At 41.2% G+C, this 22,563-nt stretch overlaps 1 protein-coding gene and 1 long non-coding RNA gene across 3 annotated transcripts in view; one reads left to right on the forward strand and one right to left on the reverse strand.

Moving 5' to 3' along the window:
• Positions 1-22,563, forward strand: part of LOC110216935 (uncharacterized) — a 69,702-nt gene that overhangs the window by 41,512 nt on the left and 5,627 nt on the right. Inside the window, exon 3 of the long non-coding RNA XR_013485882.1 lies at positions 21,877-22,397. This is a non-coding gene — a long non-coding RNA (uncharacterized LOC110216935). The remainder of the gene's footprint in view (positions 1-21,876; positions 22,398-22,563) is intronic.
• CSPG5 (chondroitin sulfate proteoglycan 5) overlaps positions 14,455-22,563 on the reverse strand; it is a 29,262-nt gene continuing 21,153 nt past the window's right edge. Inside the window, exons 5-6 of one of the 2 annotated variants that reach the window (XM_020999007.2) lie at positions 22,377-22,533; positions 14,455-14,980 (exon numbers count right to left, since the gene is read on the reverse strand). In XM_020999007.2, the coding sequence (XP_020854666.1) occupies positions 14,819-14,980; positions 22,377-22,533 (319 nt within the window). In that variant the 3' untranslated portion in view covers positions 14,455-14,818. The remainder of the gene's footprint in view (positions 14,981-22,376; positions 22,534-22,563) is intronic. The other variant, XM_020999004.2, reaches the window with a different exon arrangement.

Consider the following 22,563-nt stretch of genomic DNA (forward strand, 5'->3'; position numbering starts at 1 on the left):
GGGCGACAAATGATTTTTCAGGATTGGATCTGTGCAATGGGTATAATCAGATCTCCAGGATGAAGAAAGATAAGGAAAAAGGGACAGGAGGAGTCTACCAGTTTGTGCCTATGGCCCAAGGAATTTTGAGGGATATGGACCACTTTTCAGTGACTTGTGGAAAAGGTAGTTGGTGATATAGACTATCCTGACATATTGATCTATCTAAATGACCTCACTTTATTTAGAAAGATGTTAAAAGAGGGGTAGCCAGGTGGCACAGTGCATAGAGCACCGGCCCTGAAGTCAGGAGAACCTGAGTTCAAATCCAGCCTCAGACCAAACTTGATACTTCCTAGCTGAGTGCCCCTGGGCAAGTCACTTAACCCCAATTGCCTAAAAAGAAAAAAAAGAAAGATGTTAGAAGAGCATGAAAAAAGGCTCACAAAAATATTAAATTGTCTGGATTAAGATGTGGACCTGAGCCTATAAATTGGCAAGTGTCAGTTCGGTAGAATCAGTCACATACAGCATTCTCTACAAGGAGTGAGTACTGATCCCCAAAATGTGGACTCCACACGTCACCTAACCATCAGTCAATCACTGCTACTCCCCTGCTGCTGAAAGTAGCTGGAGGAAACCACACAACCGTGCTGATTGGCTGCACTGTATAATCACATAATCCAACTTTACCCACACCTTCACTGCAACAAGGCAATCCTTTTACTCCTTCCTGATTGAGTCTCTATTTCATTCCCCACTCTGGGGGAGCCATTCCAAAGCTTCTTTTGTCTCCTCAAGCCTCTCACACCTCTCCCTCCTTTCTCTTTCTCAGCTGAGGACCTTATCTCTTGCCTTACTGAGAAAACTGCAGCCATTTCCAAAGAGCTCCCCCATCTCCCTGCGATGCCTCGATATAATAATAATTAGCCCATTTTAGGCCTAGGGGATACATAATATGTTGCCCAGCCTTAAAGAGTTTATTTTAGGTGGAAAGTTATGAGTTCACTCACAATTGCTCCAAGCTCCCAGTTAGAAAAATTCCTACCATTTAGGGAGAGATGGTCTCTCTGTATTAATTTACATTTATGTCTGTCTCTAGTTAATACCCGGGCCTTTTGGATGCTGAGGCAAAATTCAGGTTACTGGATACATGTGGGTAAAGAAACAGCAGATTATATTATAGTGTCTGTGGACAGGCAGGCACCAAGATGGGGGAAGTTCAGGAAAGAGCAAGACTTAGGACTTCCAGTCCTTGAGTAAATGTATGTACACTTACTCACTGAGTCTTTTGTTCTGATGGGGCTCATGGTCCTCCTCCATATCTCCTCCTTTGCCCAGTCTGAGTCTTACTTTCTCGTTTTTCTTTCAGCGGGTGCCTATGGGCTGCTGGTTCTTTCTGTCTTAGCTGTGTATGACCCCTCTCCTTCCTCTCCACTTCCAGCTCTTCCCCCATCTGGTCACTATGTGACCTGGAATCTATGACACTTTTTTCCTTCTGTCTCTTTTGTGCTTATTCTTCCTTGATATTAAGTGCATAAGTATAAAAAGATTTTGAGATTTGGGTTTTTTTTAAGGCAATTGGGGTTAAGTGACTTGCCCAGGGGTACACAGCTAGTAAGTGTCAAGTGTTTGGTCTGAGGCTGGATTTGAACTCAGGTCCTCCTGACTTCAAGGCCAGTGCTGTATCCACTGTGCCACCTAGCTGCCCCAGGTTTTGGGTTTTAAAAGGTCATAAGAGTCACTAGAAGTCAGTTGGGAGAAGTTGATAGCAGAGTCTGCCATAGCTTCAGTGTAGAGCCTGGCGAGCCAGTGCAGTGTTGAGGAGCAGTCTTCCTAAGCCAGGTCAGCTTTGGATTGACCTGACAGACAAGGTACCATGTCCTACAGGCAAGGGAGTGACCCATTCTTTGGCTACATTGCACCCATTCATTGGCACTGCTGCACCTTGGTGGAGGAATGCTTTGTAGTTTGTGTGCGCTCTCATCCAGGGACCAAAATGGTGAAGGAGAGTGTATCCTGGCTCAAGGGGAATGTTTGGTAGCAACTACATTGTTTAAATCTACTCTCCCTACAGACCAGGGTATACAGGGGAGAATGTGCCCCAGTTGGGGACTGGGTATTTTTCACTTTGTTTCTTACTGTATCTTATCAGTATACATCTCTTTGTAAGATATCATCCATATTAATGGTAAAATTGTTATTAGGTTCGTTAATCAGAGCCAACTGCTGGTGCAGTGGGTTGAGTGCTAGGCCTAGAGTCAGTAAGACCTAAGCTTAGATGTGGCCTCAGACACTAGCTGTGTGAGCCATTTCATCTCTGTTTGTATCAGTTTCTTCAACTGTAAAATAAAAGCACCTACCTTCCAAGGATTGCTGTGATGGTCAAATGAGATGATATTATAAAAGAGTGCTTAGCACAGTGCCTGGCACATAGCAGGCATATATAAGTGCTTATTTTTTTAATCACTGGTCAGGTGACATTGAGGGGATGTGGTAATTGGTTAACTGATATTGGGGATAATACACTGAATAAGGGCTCATAAATGATAGAATTATAAAAATACCTTAACCCTGAGGGTGTTCTAGAACCGTGAAGTGAAATACAACCAGCCTTGTTCTGGGGACCCAACCTGCTATTTGGAGCGTGGATTGGGAGAATAAGTACTTCGTATTACTGATAGTGGCTCAACAGTCCTATTATGCAGGTCTTTTAGTGCCCAAGGAAATAGTTTGTTGGGGTCAGTTGACATGGTTATTATCAACTCCTTGTCAGTCATTTTTGTTTTTACCATTTCCAGTGCAAAGGTATTTTCCTTTGCAGAGAAATCCAAAGTGAAATAAGAATTAGGCAGTTCTATCACCTCTCTATAATCTATCCCAAGCAAAGACCAGATACTTTTTTTGAGCTTTCTTTTTCTTCCAATAGAGCTAAAACATTCTGTCCATCTCAGAAACCCAAGCCCAGAAGGCCTGCCTCTACTTTCCCCACCTGCCCTTTACCTTTCCTGACAAAATAAGACTGAGGAAGATGACTTTTAGATCATTGCTTCATTGCTCTCTGGGTTCTACTCCTGATTTTTGTTTTCTCCACCTTGCCAACTCCCTCTGCATAGGCACATGCTCCCCCAGCCCTTTCATCTTCCTTCTAGGTATTATCTTCGTCCATTAGTTTGAGGGCAATGATTGTCTTTCTGCTTGTATTTTTGTTCCCAGTGTTTAGTCTAATTCCTGGAACAGAATTAGTGCTTAATAAATGCTTTTTGTCTTGTTAACTTATACAGTAACCTTGTGGTTTTTATACAGTATTCTAAAATAGAGTTTGTTATTTATGTATCTAAATATATGATATATCTCTCTGAATACTTATCACTTTATCAGTTAGAGCACTTTGCACTTATAAGTACACAATGTTCAGTTTCTTTGTTTTCTACCTTCCTTCCTTCCTTCCTTCCTTCCTTTCTTTTCTCATTGCTGTAATCACTATGTATATTGTTTTCCTGGTTCTACTCACTTCACTCTACATTGATTCATATGTCTTTGTGTGTTAGCATAGGTTTTAAAGAGGAATTTCAAACATCAACTATCAAGACAACCATGAAATTATGACCTCTCTATACAGTTATCTTGGCTGTGACAAACAAAATTGAGTAATGTGGTTTTTTTTTTCAGTTATTAAGCATTTTTTCCTCCTTTTTATTTTGCTCTCCCCCTCCCCTTGCCACATACACACTGAACAGGAAGAAAAGAAGGGAGGAAGGGAGAAAGGAGAAAAGGAATTCATATCATATAGGCATAGTCAAGCAAAACAAACTCCCAAGATAGTCATGTCCAAAAATAGGTTTCTTATTCTGCATCTCTGTCATTCAGGTGGGTGGAGCTCTTTTCATCAATGCTGTGCTATCATGGTTGATTATATAGTTGATTAGAGTTCTTAAGGCTTTCAGAATTGGGAGCCAAGATGTCAGAGTAAAGGCAGGGATCCACCTGAACTCTCCTAAATTCCCCTCCAAACAACTTTAAAGTAATGCCTCAGGGGCAGCTAGGTGGCACAGTGGATAGAGCACTGGCTCTGAAGTCAGGAGGACTTGAGTTCAAATCTAACCTCAGCCCAAACACTTGACACTTACTAGCTGTGTGACCCTGGGCAGGTCACTTAACCCCAATTGCCTAAACAAAAAATAAATAAACAAATAAAAATAAAGTAAAATAAAGTAATGCCTTAAGATGAATTCTGGAGCAGCAGAACCAACAAAAGGATAGAGTGAAACAATTTCCCAGTCCAAGACAACTGAGAAAGTCTGCAGGAAAGATCTGTCTCATTGGGGTGATAATGGAGCACAGTCCGGCACAGGCGGTGCCCCAGCAAGCCAACAGCAGGCCTTGGGATGACTAAATTGGCAGCAGTGGAGCTCTCAGCCCATAGACTTTAAGGGGGTTGGACCACTGGTCAGAAGAAGATTATCGGGGATCCTTTGCTGGCACTGGGTGCGGAACTCTATTGCATTGCCCGTAAGCAGATCCCGGTCTCAGTCCCAGGGTGAAGAGGATCACTAGCACATTTGAGTGTACAGCCAGAGGGAAGCAGGGTCCCCAGTCACAGTTCCAGGACAGAAAAGAGTGCTTGAGTTTGCTCACAGGCCAGGAGATCAGTGACCACATCTCTTTCTAGATCATGCCACCTTGGAAAAATTGAAACCTTATAGACTATGAAAAACCTGAAGCTTAGGACAGTTTCCAGTCCACCCCAGCTTTTAACATAAACTCAAAAGTCAAGAAGTAGGCCTGGAAAATGAGCAAATAACAATAGAAAAGAACCTGACCATAGCAAGTTGCTATGGTTACAGGGAAGATCAAGACACAAACTCAGAAGAAGACAACAAAGTTGAAACAGCTACATCCAAAGCCTCAAAGAAAAAATGTGAATTGGTCTCAGGCCCAAAAAGAATTCCTGGAAGAGTTCAAAAAGGAGTTTAGCAATCAAATAAAAGAGGTAGAGGAAAAATTTGGAAAAAAATGAGAGTGATGCAAGAAAATCATGAAAAAAGAGTCAACAGCTCAGTAAATGAAGCACAAAAAAAATACTGAAGAAAATAATGCTTTCAAAAAACTGGCCCAATGGTAAAAGAGGCACTGAAGAGAAGAATGCCCTAAAAATAAGAATTGGTCAAATGGAAAAAGAAGTATAAAAGCTCACTGAAGAAAATAATTCCTTAAAAATTACAATTGGGAGAGAAGAAACTAATGACTCCATCAGACATCAAGAAACAATCAAACAAAATCCAAAGAATGAAAAAAGAGAAGAAAATTTGAAACTTTCTATTGGAAAAACAACTGACCTGGAAAATAGATCACGGAGAAATCATTTAAGAATTATTGGACTACCTGAAAGCCATGATCAAAAAAAGGGCCTAGATATCATCTTTCAAGAAATTATCAAGGAAAACTGCTCTGATATCCTAGAGCCAGAGGGTAAAATAGAAATCAAAAGAATCGATCAATAACCTCCAGAAAGAGATCCCAAAATGAAAACTCCCAGGAATATTGTAGCCAAATTCTAGAGCTCCCAGATGAAGGAGAAAATATTGAAAGTAGCCTGAAAGAGTTCAAATATCATGGAGCCACAGTCAGGATAACACAAGATTTAGTAGCTTCTACGTTAACGAATCAGAAGGCTTAGAATCTGATATTCCAGAAGGCTCTGATTACAAGCAACACTCACCTACCCAGCATAGCTGAGTATAGTCCTTCAGGGAAAAAATTGAGATTTAATGAAATAGAGGACTTTCAAGCATTTCTGATCAGAAGACTAGAGCTAAATAGAAAATTTGACTTTCAAATACAAGATTCAAGAGAGGTATAAAAAGGTAAACAGGAAAGAAAAATCAGAAGGGATTCAATAAGGTTAAACTGTTTACATTCTTACATAGGAAGATGATACTTGTAACTCCTAAGAATTTTATCATTGGGGCAGTTAGAAGGATTATACATAGTGAGAAGATATGAGTGTGAGTCGACTATGATGGGACAATATCTAAAAAAACAAAATTAAGGGAATATACTGGGAGAAGAGGGAAGAGAGAGGTAGAATAGGGTAAATTATCTCAGATAAAAGGGGCATGAAAGAGCTTCTACAATAGAAGGGAAAATGGGCAGTGGGGGAAGCACTTGAACCTTAATCTCATTGGAATTGACTCAGTGAGGGAATAACATACCCACTAAGTTGGGTATAGAAATCTATCTTACCCCACAGAAAAGTAGGAGGGGAAGAGGATAAGAGAAGGGGGGTGTTGATAGAAGGGAGGGCAGATTGGGGGAGGTGGTAGTCAGAAGCAAAACACTTTTTGAGGAGGTGCAAGATGAAAGGAGAAAGAGACAAGGATAAATGGGAAAAATAGGATGGAAGGAAATACAGAGTTAGAAATTGTAACTGTGAAAAAAAATTACAGCAAGTTTCCTGATAAAGGTCCCATTTCTCAAATGCATAGAAAACTAAGATAAATTTCTGGGAATACAAGTCATCCCCCAGTTGATAAATAGTCAAAGATTATGACCAGGCAGTTTTCAGATGAAGAAATCAAAGCTATCTATGGTCATGAAAAAAATGCTCTAAATCACTAAATTTTTTTGGCTAGGCAATAGGGTTAAATGACTTGCCCAGGGTCACACAGGTAGTGTCAAGTGTCTGAGGCTGGATTTGAACTCAGGTCCTCCTGACTCCAGGGCCAGTGCTGAATCTACTGCACCACCTAGCTGCCTCCCTAAATCACTATTGATTATAGAAATGCAAATTGTAATAACTCTGGTGCCACCTCATACCCATCAGATTGGCTAATATGACAGAAAAGGAAAATGATAAATGTTGGAAGGGACGTGGAAAAATTGGGACACTAAAGCACTGTTGGTGGAGTTGTGAACTGATCCAATTAATCTGGAGAACAATTTGGAACTATGGCCAAAGGGCTACAAAACTGTGCATACCCTTTGATCCAGCAATACCACCAGCAGGTGTATATCCCAAAGAGATTTTTGAAAAAGGGTATATGTCAAAAATATTTATAGCAGCTCTTTTTGTGGTGGCAAAGAATTGGAAATTGAGAGGATGCCCATCAGTTGGGGAATGGCTGAGCAAGTTGTATATGATTGTGATGGAATACTATCATGTTATGAGAAATGATGAGCAGGCTGATTTCAGAAAAACTTGGAAAGACTTAGATGAACTAATGCAAAGTGAAGTGAACGGAAGCAGAACAACATACACTGTAATAGCAATATAGTATGTTGATCAGCTGTGAGGGACTTAGCTATTTTCAGTAATACAGTAATCCAAGACAATTCCAAAAGGACTTAGGTTGACAAATGCTATCTACCTCCAGAGAAAGAACTGATGGAGTCTGCATGTAGATTGAGGCATGCTTTTTTTTTTTAACTTTCTTTATTTTTCTTGGGTTTTTTGAGGGGCAGTCTGTGTTTTCTTTCATAACATGACTCACATGGAAATATCTTTTTGTTTTGTTTTGGTTCTTAAAAAGTATACCTATTAAATTTAACTTGGTAGATCCAACATTGCCCTGCTTGCGTTATCTCATTCTGAATTTCCTTCTGCTGTATATTTTCAAAATGTTTCATTGGCACTCTTTTTTCTTTTTCTTTTTTTAGTATCACTATTACTCACTCCCATTAATTCCCCCCATACCCCAAGTTTTCCCTTGTAACAAATAAACAGTCAAGCAAAAGAAATCCATACATGGGCCAATTCTGACAATTTCTATTTCCTTCTGTACCTCTAGTCTATCACTTCTCTGCCAAGAGGTGGGAAGTATTATTCATGCTCAGTCTTCTAGAGCAGCAGTGTCAAACTCAAATAGAAATAGATACCTAAAGGCCTCATGTTGACTTAGAAAATCACAGATTGGGGGCAGCTAGGTGGCGCAGAGCATAGAGCACCAGTCCTGAAGTCAGGAGGACTTGAGTTCAAATCTAACCTCAGCCCAAACACTTGACACTTACTAGCTGTGTGACCCTGGGCAAGTCACTTAACCCCAATTGTCTAAAAAAAAATCACAAATAAACTTTCTCTATCTTGTATTGTATTTTTAAAAATTTTGTTAAACATTTGAAAATGTGGTTTGCATGACCGAATATATATAACTGATATCAAATTGCTTGCCTTCTCAATGAAGGGGGTGGGGAGGGAGAGAATTTGGAACTCAAAATTTTTAAAAACACCAAATGTTAAAAATGTTTTTTACATGTAATTGGAAAAAAATTAAATATTCAAAGCTCAGAATTGGGAGCAGAACCAGAAGTGAAGTGTCTTTTTAAAGACAAGATAGAAAATGCATGTGTGAGGACAGAGGAAAAAGTGCCAGTAGAAGGGAAGAGATTAAAGATGCCAGAGAGAGGGAGAATAACTGAGGAAGAAAGGAGAGAGAGAGAGAGAGAGAGAGAGAGAGAGAGAGAGAGAGAGAGAGAGAGAGAGAGAGAGAGAGAGAGAGAGAGAGAGAAATGGTATGGAATCAAGTGCAGGTAGAGTGATTAGTCTTAGAAATTGGGAGGGACATACTTCTCTGAGATAGGAGAAAAGAGAAAGACCAAGTGAAGCTAGATATGATGAAACAGAATGGAAGGAAGATGAGGGGGCTGGCCTCTGAGGACCTTGATTTTCCTTAGTGGAATAGCAGGCCAGTACCTTTCCTGAAAGTAAAGGTGCAGGGGGCAAGGTGGGGTGGGGAAGGATAGAGAGGTAGGATTGGAGGCTTGAAGAGGGTAGAGAAGGTTCAAGACTGCCTTTCAGTTACTGTATGTTGTGCCAAATAAATCATATGGACAGTAAGGGAATATAGTAATAATAATTGCTGAAAAATTAAAATTTCTGAGTATTTTTCTGCCTCAGTCAATACTGTCTAATCAACATAATTGAATCGTAACTCAATCTCAGGATCATAATGATAAATGCTATTTAATTATCAATTAAGACTATAGAAGTAGAGGTATAAATTATAAGACATTAGGTAGAATTATTACTGACCTCAGAACATACTTTAAAAGTTGCTTTTTAAAAAAAAATTATTCTGAATTCAACACACAAACATTTCTTGTACAAAGCATAACAGAAAAGAGGATTATATGTGAAGCTATGAGTCTCTATTACATACAGCTTGCTTTTTTTTAAGTGTATAATAAATCCAACATTCTATTTTCAAAGCTAACCTACTTGTCTGTTTTCCTTGGAACTTTCTTCTGCCTCCTTCAGTGCATTTTTAAAGATACTTCAAAGACCCTCTTTTATTTGTATTTCTTTTGGGGAAGGGCGTCCCTATCTTTAGGTCTTCCTTTCTTCCCCCAAATCCTTCTGACAAAATAAAGGGAAAAACACAATCCTTGTAACAAACATTCGGTCAAGCAAAACAAACCCCACATTTGCCATGTCCAAAAACGTGGATCTCATTCTGCACTGTAGGTCCATTGCCCTTCTGTCAGGAGGTGAGTAGCATGTTTCATTATTAGTTCTCTGGAGTCACAGTTCATCATTGCAGTGATTAGAATTCTTAAGTCTTTCCAAGTTTTTTACTTCAAATGTTGTTGTTACTGTATAAATTGTGTTCCCAGTTCTGCTCCCTTTGCTCTAGAAACAAAATAAATAAATCCTTAAAAGGGTCTATTAAAAATAAATCCTTGATCCCTAATTATTTTCTTGTCTTCAACATTTTTCTTCTAGAAATAGACTGTAGAAAAATTTGTGTTGTTTGATGAGTCTGTTTAGGTAGGTTACAGTTAGCTGAAGTTTTTCTGTCTCTTGTATAAAAGAGTGCTGCTTCTTATCTGTCCTTCATTCTCAAAGAAGACTGTGCCATAACATGATGTCATGACTTGTAAGTGAATTGGATTTAAGTGAGGCAGGGCTGTGCAAAGTCACCAGCCTCACTTTATCTCTGGAGCTATCTGGGTCCAGTGGCAAAATATAGATCAGGATGATTGGAGACGGCCCCAAAAGAGTGCCACTATCAATTGCTTGTCAGTAGAATGATTTTCCAGCTGTGAGAATGGATTTGCAATGATGCAACTATACTCCATTCCTCAATTTCCCCTTAAGAAGTATCCTACTTGTTTCAGATACAAGACAGCTGGATTAGTGGTACCATCTGTGGCCATAAAATGAAGCCAGGCTACCTGGCACCCAAAAGGATCACATTAGGCAACTGACATCATTCTTAGCATTATTAGCACTAATAGCCAGCACAGATATAGAATATAACATGTCATAGAATGGTAGAATTTCAGACCTAGAAGGAACCTTAGAGATCACCCAGCCCAATCTTGTCATTTGATAGACAATGAGAAAATTGAGTCCTGAGGGAATTAAGTGACTTTAGTTAGTGGCAGATTAGACTTTGGATCCAGTTAGATGATAATTATAGCTGACATTTATATAGCACTTTAGGAGATGGAAGTCAAATATAGTACTTCCTAACCCCCTCAGAGCTAAAGATCTCAAAACCTCAATCAGTGCTAAATCAATGGTGTCTGCAGGATCACCATGGCTTAGGCCTTACTCAATTTTTTTCAGAGAGGGAAACTGAGGCATAGAGAAGAGAAGTGAGTTGCTTATAGTTGGATTGTGATTGAGCAGAACAGGAAATAGCACCCAGTAGCCCTGACTGCCTTTCTCCCTGGCAGCTACCATGCTAAACTCACTTTCTATTATTAATGAACAATGTTTGAATCTATTATTTCATAGTTTTGGCCAGAGGAAAGCAGGAAAACGTGTCTCTCCCTCATTTGAACACCTTTTTATGTACTTCAAAGGCATGAGTGATGGGTCTGCTTCTTGGCAGATTCCAAATGGCTACAGAAACCAAGGTTAATTCTTTTTTTTCCTGTGGGAACTCACTCCAGACGCCAAGAGGGTGAGGAGGGGGAGCTGTCATTTCCCTCAGCATTTCGGTACAATACCATATTCACTCCTTACAATCCTGCTTGGCCTTATGATGGCTTTGGGCAAGTCACCAGCTGGCCTCAGGACCTCAGTTTCTCTCTCTGTAAAGTGGAGGCTGAACTTCTGCCCTAGCTGGCCACAGAACGAGGCGATGCTTGGGAAGGAAGACAACCCTTTTGCATGAGACTGAAGCAGCAGCCAGTGTAAAGAGAAGCAAATGATGGAGCCTGCTGCCTCCCCGCCTCCCCTGTGAAGGTCAATTAGAGCGGCAAACAGTTCCCACCAGAAGCTCTGGCTGTCCCTCAAAGCCGCCGAGCCCGGGAGGGTGCACGGCCGCGGCATGCAGCATGATTAATGAAAGTAGATCCGGGCTGCCCACTGGGCTTGGACTTCAGGGTCCCAAAATAAATAAATAAATAAAAAGCCAAGAGAGAAGAAAGGCTGATTCCTTTTCTTCCAGGAGCTGGAAGGCAAGGCTAATGGAGCCAGAAGCAAGGGCTCCCAGCGCTCGAGGGGAGTACAGCAAAGCACTTCGGCGGCTGAGTCCTTGTACATCGAGCTGCTCTCACATTCCTCTGGCCCCACAAGCAGCCTCTCCTCCGTCCTGCAGGCTGGTCCTCAGAGTTGGCTTGGAGGGATCTATCTGCTCATGGTTCCTTTGTCTGTTTCATGTGGCGGCTCTCCCTTGCCCTGTATTTCACTTGCGTCTGGGTGACTGGGCAGGCCAGACAGGATTCTGGCAGGCAGCCTACCCCTCCAGAGGCTGGGGGGCCAGAGTTAATGACTGCTTTGCAGCATTATCTAAGAAGGGCCAGCATCCACTTTCACCTTGTCTTAGGTTACAGCAATTCTCCTGAAAGACTCTGCATACAAACGAAATTTTTTTTTTTAAATTTAGCTACAGATCTTCCTTCATCCAAGAGACTGACTCCAAGTCTGAGACCCCTTAAGTTAACTGCTCCTTATCTACTTTTCACTGCCTTTCTAGAACCCACACCCCAAGTCAGTGCCTCTAATAATAATAATCCTATTTCATTCTTCTCTACAATTTCATAATTCAGACTGAGGGAAGAGATCACATCTCGGCACACTTGTGTCAGCCTCTGTATAAGGGGGAGAAGCAGCACATATCTTGTAACAGGTCTGGGAAAAGGTTGTTATCCTAGTTTAGCTTAGGAGTTCTTAACCTTTTTGGGGTCACAGACCTGTCTGACAGTCTGGTGAAGCCTATGATGTTTTAAAATGCAGAATACCAAATACATAGAATTACAAAGGAAACCAAAGTTTAGTGAAAATAAAGATGCAATTTTTTCTCATACTGGTTCCCAGACACCCTTTCATCTATCCGCAAGCCCCTGGGGGTTTTGTAGATCCTAGGTTAAGAACGCCTGACCTCATTGATTACAGTTTCTCTCTTGTTGCCAACACTACCCTTGTACTTTTCTCTGGTGTGTTATAAACAAAGCTTTAGGAGAGGACTCCCTTCCTAACAAGTTATTGGGATATTTTATTAATGATTAATAGATCACTGGGTTATTGTGAGTCCCACCGTGAAGGGAAACACCAGGAGGCCAGAAAGGAAAGAGACAGAGAGACAGAGAGAGAGAAAGTACAGAGGGGGTACACAAGACTTTTGGGGGAAATTTCTAGCTAATGAAAACAGGTGAGCCTATAATAAATGACACATACATGGAAAGCACAATACTCAACAATTGCCACAAACATACAGAGGAGTACATTTCAGAAAACAGTTAATAGGAATTGGATTTCAAGGTCTCTTAGATCTTTGCTGAAACTACCTCACACAAAGTTATGCAACTTACAACTGTGAGTATGGAAAAGAGAGGTGAACTAAGACAAAGAGAGAAATGGAGACATCCCCAGGCCAATAGCCTGGCAGAAAGAGTGAGGCATGAAGCGGTGGTCTGGGGCAGCAGGTGGGGGAAGGCCAGGTTGCTTCTGGACTAGCAAGAGGCCAGAGAAGAGAGGCAAGAGGCGTCAGGGCCAGGGAGAGGAAGTCCCATGTGTCTGCTATCTACACCCCTCCCACTCTTTGTCTTGCTGGAGACTTTGTTGCTTGTTTTCTGTCTTCTCGTGAGAGTTGGAAGCACAAATCATGCCTTCTCCCTTCCAAACTCGATGCCAGATTTGAGGGTCCCTGGGCGCACTTACCTAGATCCTTCGCTAGAAGCTGACGAGCTTTAATGAGGTATATATGATCTGAGAGGTGTTAGAAAGGTCCCTTTCTCAAAAACACTCCCCCTTTTTGACTGTTATCATGCTTGGGATTGGAAACATTTTAAGTTTTTAACCTTGAGATGTACCACTACCATGCATTATGTCCAGACTTCAGATGTAGGACATGAAAGTCTTGATATGAAGAAGACATAAGGGACATTTTTTCCCCCAGCCATTCTTTGTATTATGAAATGGGATTTCTCCAAGTAGCATGAAAGTAATAGGTGCCTGAGGGGCAGCTAGGTGGCGCAGTGGATCCTCTGCAGTCAGGAGGACCTGAGTTCAAATCCTGCCTCAGACACATAACACTCACCAGCTGTGTGACCCTGGGCAAGTCACTTAACCCCACTGCCTACCCCGCCCCCCCAAAAAAAGTAATGGGTGCCTATCAGGAAGGAAGAGTGATGAGGTTGAAGGAATTCAAAGACAAACATGGGTCAAGTGATAGTTTACGGCAGGGCTAGCACTTTAAGACAAAGCCATTCTGTCACAAAGCAAAGTGAGGAGGAGAGGAAACACAGAAGAGCAATGTCATGCTCTAAAGAGTTATGGTGGCACACGGGCAGATTCCTTTTCAACTCTACAGGCTATGTTTTGGGTCTCCAACTGGCTGTTGTCCTTTGCTCTCGGAGAGGACTAACATGACATCACCATGCTAGAGTCCAGTTTCAGTGTTTGCAGCTATGGCTGATCAGACCAACAGGAGCTTGGAAGGTTCCACCACAGGTCGGGCACAAATACTTGCAGCTCTATTGTACCCGTCTCCTCCCTCCTCTTTTTTTGTTGTCGTCCCCTTCCTGCTAAGGTTTTTTCCCTTATGGGCTCCTGGGAAGGTTTATCATACTGATGTGTTCCACACAATACTTTAATAAGTCCCTCGTTAAAAGAAAGAAAGCCAAAAGAATTCCCTCAAATCATGCTTGAGAGAAAAGATTTAAGTGTTAATATTGCCCCCCAAATTTGTCTAAATGGATAGAGGACAAGGGAGGGGCTGAGGACAAGCTTTAAAGTGCAGTAAACCACAAGCGTGGGTCCTGATGTCACCCTAGTCTGTGAAAGAGTGAAGGATGCATTCTGGGATAATGCTACTAGGATACGCTCTAGGAACCCATTCCCCATCCCAGAGTGAAAATGCAGAAAATAAAGCATTTTAAAACGGGTGGAATTGGACGGCTGGGACAGGGGTAGCAGGGAGGAGTGGACAATGCTGACTGAAAGATCATCACTAATGATGTCTTCACTTTGAACCAAGAACAAATGGGCAGGGAAGAAAGACAACAGTCCCCACAAAGCCAGGCAACTTTTAAAAAATGTTTTATTTCAAGAACTTTCTTTTTTTGCTTTTACTTGTATTTCAAAAAAAGGTGGATCAAAGTACAAAAAAAGTCAGTTGAATAACAGCAAAGGTTTAGAAATCACAGCAGCAGAACTAACCCAAGCAATATACAGACAGCACAGATCAAACACCCCGATGCACGCAATTCAGCTTAGGCTCTTCACATATTTTGTGGGGCTTTTCCCCCTCTTCTGTACAAAATACATCAAAGCATGCCATGAAATCAGAAAAGGAAAAGTTTAACAAATGGTTACAAGAAATGGACTGTACAATAGGTCAGTTTTCTTTCCCTCCTCTTCTCCTTCTCCTCTTCCTATTCCTTTCCTTCATGTTAAATTATTCTGGAGACAGTTCACTTCCGAGTCATCTTGGTCACCTTTGTTACTCTCATGTTTGGGTGACATGGAATTCTGAATGTTAAATGACTCCTCCTCTTTTAGGCAGGACTTCAGAACATCCTGCATTTTATGGGATATGTTGGAGTCATCCTGGAAGAGGAAAAATTTGGGAGGGGGGGAGAGGAGAAAGAATGAGAGAGAAAAATCAGACAGAATAAAATTCCAACATCAGATCTGTGATACCAGATCTGAGAAAGTCACTAAGATTGTCAGAAGTTATTCATGAGTTACCTTTAGGAATCCTATAGTTTTGTTGGGATCAGATTAAAATTAGATTGAAAAGGAATGGCCAGCTTATACGATTAGTTCTCCTGGGACATGGAACCACAAGTCTTGGGTTTGCTTATGCTGCAAACTTTCAGCTAACTGGTTTCCAAATGGCTTTGAATTTAGTGGTAACTGTCAGATAAAGTTCATCACCATGGGAGGCACAGTCATGAAGAATCTTGGACACACAAAGGTCTTTCCGCTTGTCTTCAGGTAAGCCAGAGACCTTCCGCAGAAATGGGTGGATGCAGGTCTACCTACCTCATGCTGACTTTATTGTTGCTAGGATTTTCTCAGATACACTTCTACTTCTGGGAGGATACCTTAGCAAGCACAGGGGATATTTTTCTACTTGCTAATCCCAATGACGTACAGAGTAACTTTTTGGACAGCTAATCTGTACAGAAAAGAAATCCCCTTTTTAATCGGAGAACAAAAATGTTACCTCCTTTATCACCTATTGGTCTTTATTATAGGACCTGGACCCATTAAGAGATTGTAACTAAAACAGCTTCCTTACCAAAGGGACTACACAGGAATGACTTCTGTTGCCTGAATGGTACCTGGTGATCTGTGCTAGTCAGGTTCATATTCCCCCCTTATTCTGGATGGGTACCACATTCCCACCACAGATGTTACAGCCTTCAAAACAGGACAATTGTCTTTGTAGTTATGACATCCCTGAAGGCCCCCTACCTCTTACACATGACTTTTAACACAATTTATGTGCTTTCATGATCAAGATTGATATATTATATTCTATATCACTGAAGCGTCGGTGTTCTTCATTCTCTTTCTTTCACAATTCTCTCTCTCACCTGTCTTTACCCACTTCAGGACCATTTTTGGAGGCAATAATCACACAAACTCACTAAATTGTGATTATTTTTCTAAATGGCCAGGATGGTTCTCAAAATCACTATAAACTCTATTGATAAGAGGTCACATAACAACCTGAGCATATGGTGGCAGGTAGCAACTACCTGAGGTTACCAACCCCCCTCCCACCCTCTTTAAGCTACTATTACTTTAATAAACATTTTAACTTTAAATGCTTTCTCAACCCAAGCATCTGCACCAACACTAGTTGCTAAGGAGATAAGAATGCATGCCCTGTAAAAAGTTTGGGAGAGCTGCTGCACCCTGTTCTGTTATCGATCAATGTGGTTGAGTGAAATTTGGGAAGTCTTCCGTTGGTCCAGGAAGCTGAAAACAGGGATGCTATGGATTTCTCTCTTGTCACATTCCAGCTGTTTACCAAGTGTGCTTCCCTATCATCACTGTAAAGCAAGAAACCACAGGATTTAATGTTTTTTAGGTTGTTGGGTTCTACGCAGACAGGAGTCAGGTTAAATCCAGTATCACTTTTCTGAATGTCTTATAATATCACCTACTCTGAGATTATTTGTTGACATTGATCCAAGATGTGTTTCTAGTATTTTATTTTATTTTTTTGTTTTGTTTTGCTGAGGTAATAGGGTTAAGTGACTTGCTCAGGGTCACACAGCTAGTAAATGTCAAGTGTCTGAGGCCACATTTGACCTCAGGTCCTCTTGACTCCAGGACCAGTGCTCTATCCACTGTGCCACCTAGCTGCCCCATTCTAGTATTTTATATGGGCCCATTGATTCAAGTTTCAACTTGACCAATTCACTCCTTGACCCTGTGACCTGGTTTCACTTTTCATGCCTTCGGGCCTCACTACTAGAGGATAAATCTTCCCAAACTTTCATGCTGTGCCAGATACAGAGATGTCTAAATATGAAGAAAGCACATGCGAATAACCTGCCTGATACTTAACATGAGCCAGGCTCATACCAGAGTGTAATATCTAGCCTGGAGTCCCTTGGTTTGAGAGATGTGATGAACTTGTAGAAAGGTCCAGGAAATGCAATGAAAACAGTTGAAGGGTTAAAAAATAGGTACTAAGTAAAAATTGTAAATGGAGTAGGATTATTTCATCTGGGGACAAATATAATTAAACAGAAGTGAAGAGATTTAACCGAGCTCTTCAAACATGTGAGGAGTGTGTTCCCCTGCATCCACTGCAGTGATGAAGACGACATGGACTACAGATATTAATGAACAAGACAGCTGACTGAGGCACAGAATAGCTGTGGCATTTCCATTTGCTTTTTCATAGAGAGTTTTGGAAACTTTCTTTTTCAGGGTCATTGGGGGAAGTACACCAGGAGACTGAACTAGTGCACAATTCTTATTTTAAGCCTTTAATAAAACTGGTTTCCAACCATAGCAAAAGTGCTTTGGTCTTTGATGGCCTCGCAGCAAGGTTCCCTCTTTTCTACCTTCCAGGGGTTGCGTTTGATGCCTCCTTCCATTCTTTGGGACATACTAAAGCCACAGGTATATAGTCGTAATACAAAGACATTTGGATTGATGAAGCCACGGCATGTGAGCCAAGCTAAACTTAGCCCCCTTGAGCCTTGTGGGAACTCAGATCAGAAAAGTGTCCTAAATTTGGGCCAAGTGGAAGGGGAAGCACATTCTAAGAAATGAACAGTTAGTAAGCTGCCACTCAACATTTCTGTCCAAAAAGCAACAGCAGAAGTTGTTTTATATCAGTACTAGCCTAACCTCATGGTAGTTTCAACCTCGAGTCATTAGAATGTCCTAAGCACTTTCTAAGTAGGGATTTTTTCATTCTTTGCATTTCTATTCCCAGTGCCTAGCAAAGTACAGGGCATGTAGTGGGTGCTTAATAAATAAATAACTGTTGATTGATTGAAGGTCCTCAATCATGAGAGTCTACATGTAGAACATTCAGCTTAAACTTTCTCCCAGGAGGTGATCCCAGAAGACTAGTTGGTTGAATAGTCAAATAATAGGATTCTTTACAGCCACATCCCAAGGGGCTGCTCTGTCGTACAGTAAGAGCAAAGGCTGCATATTTTGGGGGGGGGGGAAAGGATTAAGTAATTTCCCCCTGCTATATATACCTAAGACCTATTCCAACCATATCAGCACCCTGTAGCTTAGAGATTATTGGGACCAGACTACATCTTGGGATCTTTTCTGATCCAGACCCACAACTCTAAGAGTTGTAGCATTCATTCATTTGCTCCTAGAATCCAGCATTTCATCAGGCACATGGGAAAAATTATGTCTGGCAAGTGAAAAAAAACCCACAAAGAAAGAGAGTGAAGTAAAATTGGAGGTAGCTAAGGGACAGATTTTTCTCTTTGAGGAATCAGGGTGTTGAATGTCCTGTAAAAATACCCCCCACATATGAAGGTCCTGGGTGCCATCTAGAACTTTCTCCTTTGTAGCTCTGATGCTGGGATGATGCATGGCATTCAGAAGGACTGCATATAGATGACAGGTGACCTTCATTTGTGTCGTATATATAGGAGAACTGCTATTGCCTTTACGGTAGCCATTTTCCAAAATACTCACCATTCCACTTGGATAACCCACAAACCTCAGCAGGTTGGGGGAGGAAGGTTGCTGCTGAACAATGGACCCTTCCCTCTTCTCCTGATAATCCCTTCCAGGTTTGCTGCTTAGCTACACAAGAGACTTACACACAGACTTACATACGATGGCCCACCAGCTACGGTTACCTCACATTGGTCCAACAGGGCCAATGTGAGTGTTAGCACAAGGTGAGGTGAGTAACAGAGGACGGGGAGGGGAAGTGTTATTTGCACATAGGCTAGCAATATGCCCTTCCCACCTCCCCCCACATTAGTCTTCAAAGCAGCAGATTTTTTTTTTTTGTCAGAAGCTGTTTCAGAGTGTGCCTTTTAAAGGACAATGTACCTGGAGAGGAAATTGACCCATTAAGTAATGCACTGGACCTCAAAGTTTGACTGTGTAAGTCCAAGAGTCTAGTGTGATGGCTTACACATAGTAGGTGCTTAATAAATGCCTGTTGATTGTAATTGAATTGGGAAGAACATTGGACTAGAAGATCTGAATTTTAATCCCAGATCCACTATTTACTTGTACCATGTTGAACAAATCAGCTAACCTCACTGGGCCTCCATATCTTCATCTGTAAAATGAAAGGCTTAAGCTAGATGGTCCCTTCTTGGGTCCCTTTCAGTTCTAGGGAATCTATAGAATAACCAGTCTTTTGTGTGTCTAAGGATTGTGTGCTTTTTTTTGGGGGGGTGTGTACAATTTTCTAAGAAGTTTGTATGCCCTGATTATTAGTCCAGACACAGAGATGAGTCGAAACAAAAACAAAACTTTTGAGTCAGGGTCAAAAACGATTACCTGAAGATGATTACTATTTGGTAAACAACCTTAATCTTCAATTAAGGAAGTATTTCACAACACCCAGTCTAAAGCACCAAGAAGAAACTAAAATTTCCATGGGGTTCTGATGATAAAAGCTGGTAGGAGGAGGAATGAGAATTTAACCCTCTGTAGTAAAAATCTGGGGGTTCTGTGTTAGAAACTCTTCCCTCCCAAGGGTTTTCTTTACAAAGCTGAGTGTGTTGTGAATTTAGCATAAAATAATTTGCTTTCTATGGATTTCTTTTAACAAAGTAGGATCACATAATGTCAGAGGGAAACATAAAACTTTTGCCCCACAATGATAGCTCATAGTACAAAATGTTCAACAGGTAGGAAATTACCTTTTCTTTCTCCAACAAGCAAAAGGTGGTCTCACCTAGGGTATAAATACTTAACTGGAAATGTGTGATTTAGAAAGGTTCAAAAGATCCCTCTCTTTGCATGCTCTCTTTGTCAGCATACAAATAATATTTGTGAAAATTCATCTTCTGCCCACAAGAACTGTCATTCTGGTCTAGGATCATCGTCCAGCTAGGGTAGGACCATCTGTCTAACAGTGCCACAAAGGGATAGTTTGGAGAAGCCTACAGCAAACTCAAAGGTTAGAGATGTCCCCAAATATCCTTAATTTTCTTTAATGATCAAGTACAGAGCGATTACCAATGGATTTATCTAAACACTTTCTTAACCTATGGACATTTTTAGCCACAAATTTCTGATGTTTAGTATCTGAAATATAAGTAAACAATTCTTTTTATTTGTGGACTACCACATTATACAAAATCTGACAAAGATCTGTGGATCCTAGTGGACTGCAAATGCAATATGAATCAACAGTGGGACATGGCAGCCAGAAAACCTAATCTGATCTTGTGCTGCATTACTAGAGGCCTAGCTTCCAGGAATGAAGGGCCATAGTTCCACCATACTCTGCCCTTGTCAGATCTCATCTAGAGTACTGTGTTCATTTCAGTGAATCAGACGTTAGGAAGGATATTGATAAGCTGGTGAGTATACAGAGAAGGGCAATCAGGACAGTGAAGGGCCTTGGGTCCATGTCACAGAAAGACTGGGGATGTTTAGTTGGGAGGAGAGAAGACCCCGGGGTGAAGAGTTGTCACATGAAGGAAGCATCAGATTCGTTCTGTTTGGCTCTAGGGGGCAGAAGCAAGAGCTGAGTAGAAGCTGTAAAAGTGCAAATTTGGGTCTGATCTCAGGAAAAACTTGGTAACAAATAGAGCTGTCTAAAAGTGGAGTGGGTTGTTTCAAGAGGGAATGAGTTGCCTCTTCTTGGAGTCTTCAAGTAGAGGCTAGATGGGTCTGTTGGGTATATTTTAGGGAGGATTCCTTTTAGGTACGGGTTGGACAAGATGAATGCTCAAGTCCCTCCCAACTCACAAATATCGTGATTCTGTGGAATTATCTCTTTGAGGTTCAAGAATAATGCCAGTGTATGCTTATCACTTCTTTAGGGAAATCACTTTCCCTCAGTTTCCTTATCTGTAAAATGAAAGGATTGGACTAGATAACCTCTAAGGAAAATCCTGTCTGGCTCCAATATTTTGTAATTTGATTTAGGTTCTTCATCATTCTATAGATTTTAATCATATCTCCTCTCAGCCTCTACCTTTTTAATCTGAAAAGTTCTATTTTTTTGAAGTTTGTTCCCATATGAAAAAGGGTAAGATACTATTTCTTTCCTTCCTCTCTCCCTCCCTTTCTTCTCTTCTTTCCTTTTTCTTCTTTTCTTCCTTTCTCTTTCTCTCTTCCTTTCTTTTCTTCTTTCTTCCCTCTCTCCCCCTTTCCTTTTCCTTCTCTTTTTTCCTTTTTTCTTTCTCTTTCTCTCTCTCTCTCTCCTTTCCTCTTTCTTCCTTTTTCTTTCCCTTCCTTCCTCCTGCCCTCTTTCTTTCTCTCTCCCTTCTTTCTTTCTTTCTTTCTTTCTTTCTTTCTTTCTTTCTTTCTTTCTTTCTTTCTTTCTTTCTTTCTTTCTTTCTTTCTTTCTTTCTTTCTTTCCTTCCTTCCTTCCTTCCTTCTTTCCCTCTCTTCTTTCCTTCTTTATTTCTTTCTTTCCATCCTGATGATGCCCATCACATTCCTGGCTTCTACAGCACACTGAGTTAACCTTACACTGTAGGCTCCAGGGAAGTTGGGACCATGTTTAATGTAAATTTTGTATCTGCACTCCTGTCAATTCTTAGCACAGGGCTCTGCACACAGTAGGTGCTTAAGGAAAGTTTATTAGATTGAACCATGTTCATAGAACAATCTACAGAAGGTCTTGAATGTTTCTTCTGGGTCTCAACTGGTAATTTACAAATCACCACCCTACAAGTAATATTTGGATTGATTTTTCCCTCAGCTCATCACCATTTTTCACTATAGGCCTGTCACCAGACTGGTAGCTGCTCAGATATCTTTTTTTTTTCTTTCTTGTGATTTTCCCCTTTGGTTCACAGGTATCTTTCAATAACATTGGGCCCTCAACAGTTGTGTACAGCATGCCAGCCAAACCTGATTCTTCTCAAACCATGCCTAAAAGTTGGGTGCTCTGTTTCTCACATTCCTGGAAGTGTTAACCAGACTACTTCATCGATCAGACTTCTCCATGGTAATTAAAGCAAAACCTCTCTCTCTGATGATGTGAAAAGCAAAAAGGAAATAACTGGATTTTCTACAAGCCCTAGATGAAGCTATAAATCAACAAAGATGGAATCCTTGGGACCAAGAGCTCTGTATCTTGTACTCCAGTTCTACTGTCTTTCGGGTTGTAATGAGCAGCCACAACTCTATGCTCCTGCCTTTAGTATCCTTTAGTATCCGCCTACTCCCACCCCCACCTTCTGAGCTGCTCTCCTTGGTTCTGAAAAGTGCCTCTAAATGACACTCTGAAGTAGCCCAAGAGCACAGGCGAGGGGCTGGTGCATGCAGAAGAGGAAATGAGAAGAAGACAAGTTACCTGACAGATAACGTTATCATAGTAAGCCAAGGCACGGGCATGGGGGGAGGAGGTACGGGGAGTGTTGCAAAGTTTCCTTACATTTGGGTGAGATCCCTCGGCAATGGTGGAGAGGGAGAAGTTATCATTGTGGAGTTCAGATGGTGTCCGGAATCTGCTGACCAGGACAGAATTAAAGAGAAAGAAC

This window comes from Phascolarctos cinereus, unplaced genomic scaffold (assembly GCF_003287225.1).
Source record: "Phascolarctos cinereus isolate Bilbo 61053 unplaced genomic scaffold, phaCin_HiC Scaffold_4;HRSCAF=312, whole genome shotgun sequence".
Taxonomy (NCBI): Eukaryota; Metazoa; Chordata; class Mammalia; order Diprotodontia; family Phascolarctidae; genus Phascolarctos; species Phascolarctos cinereus.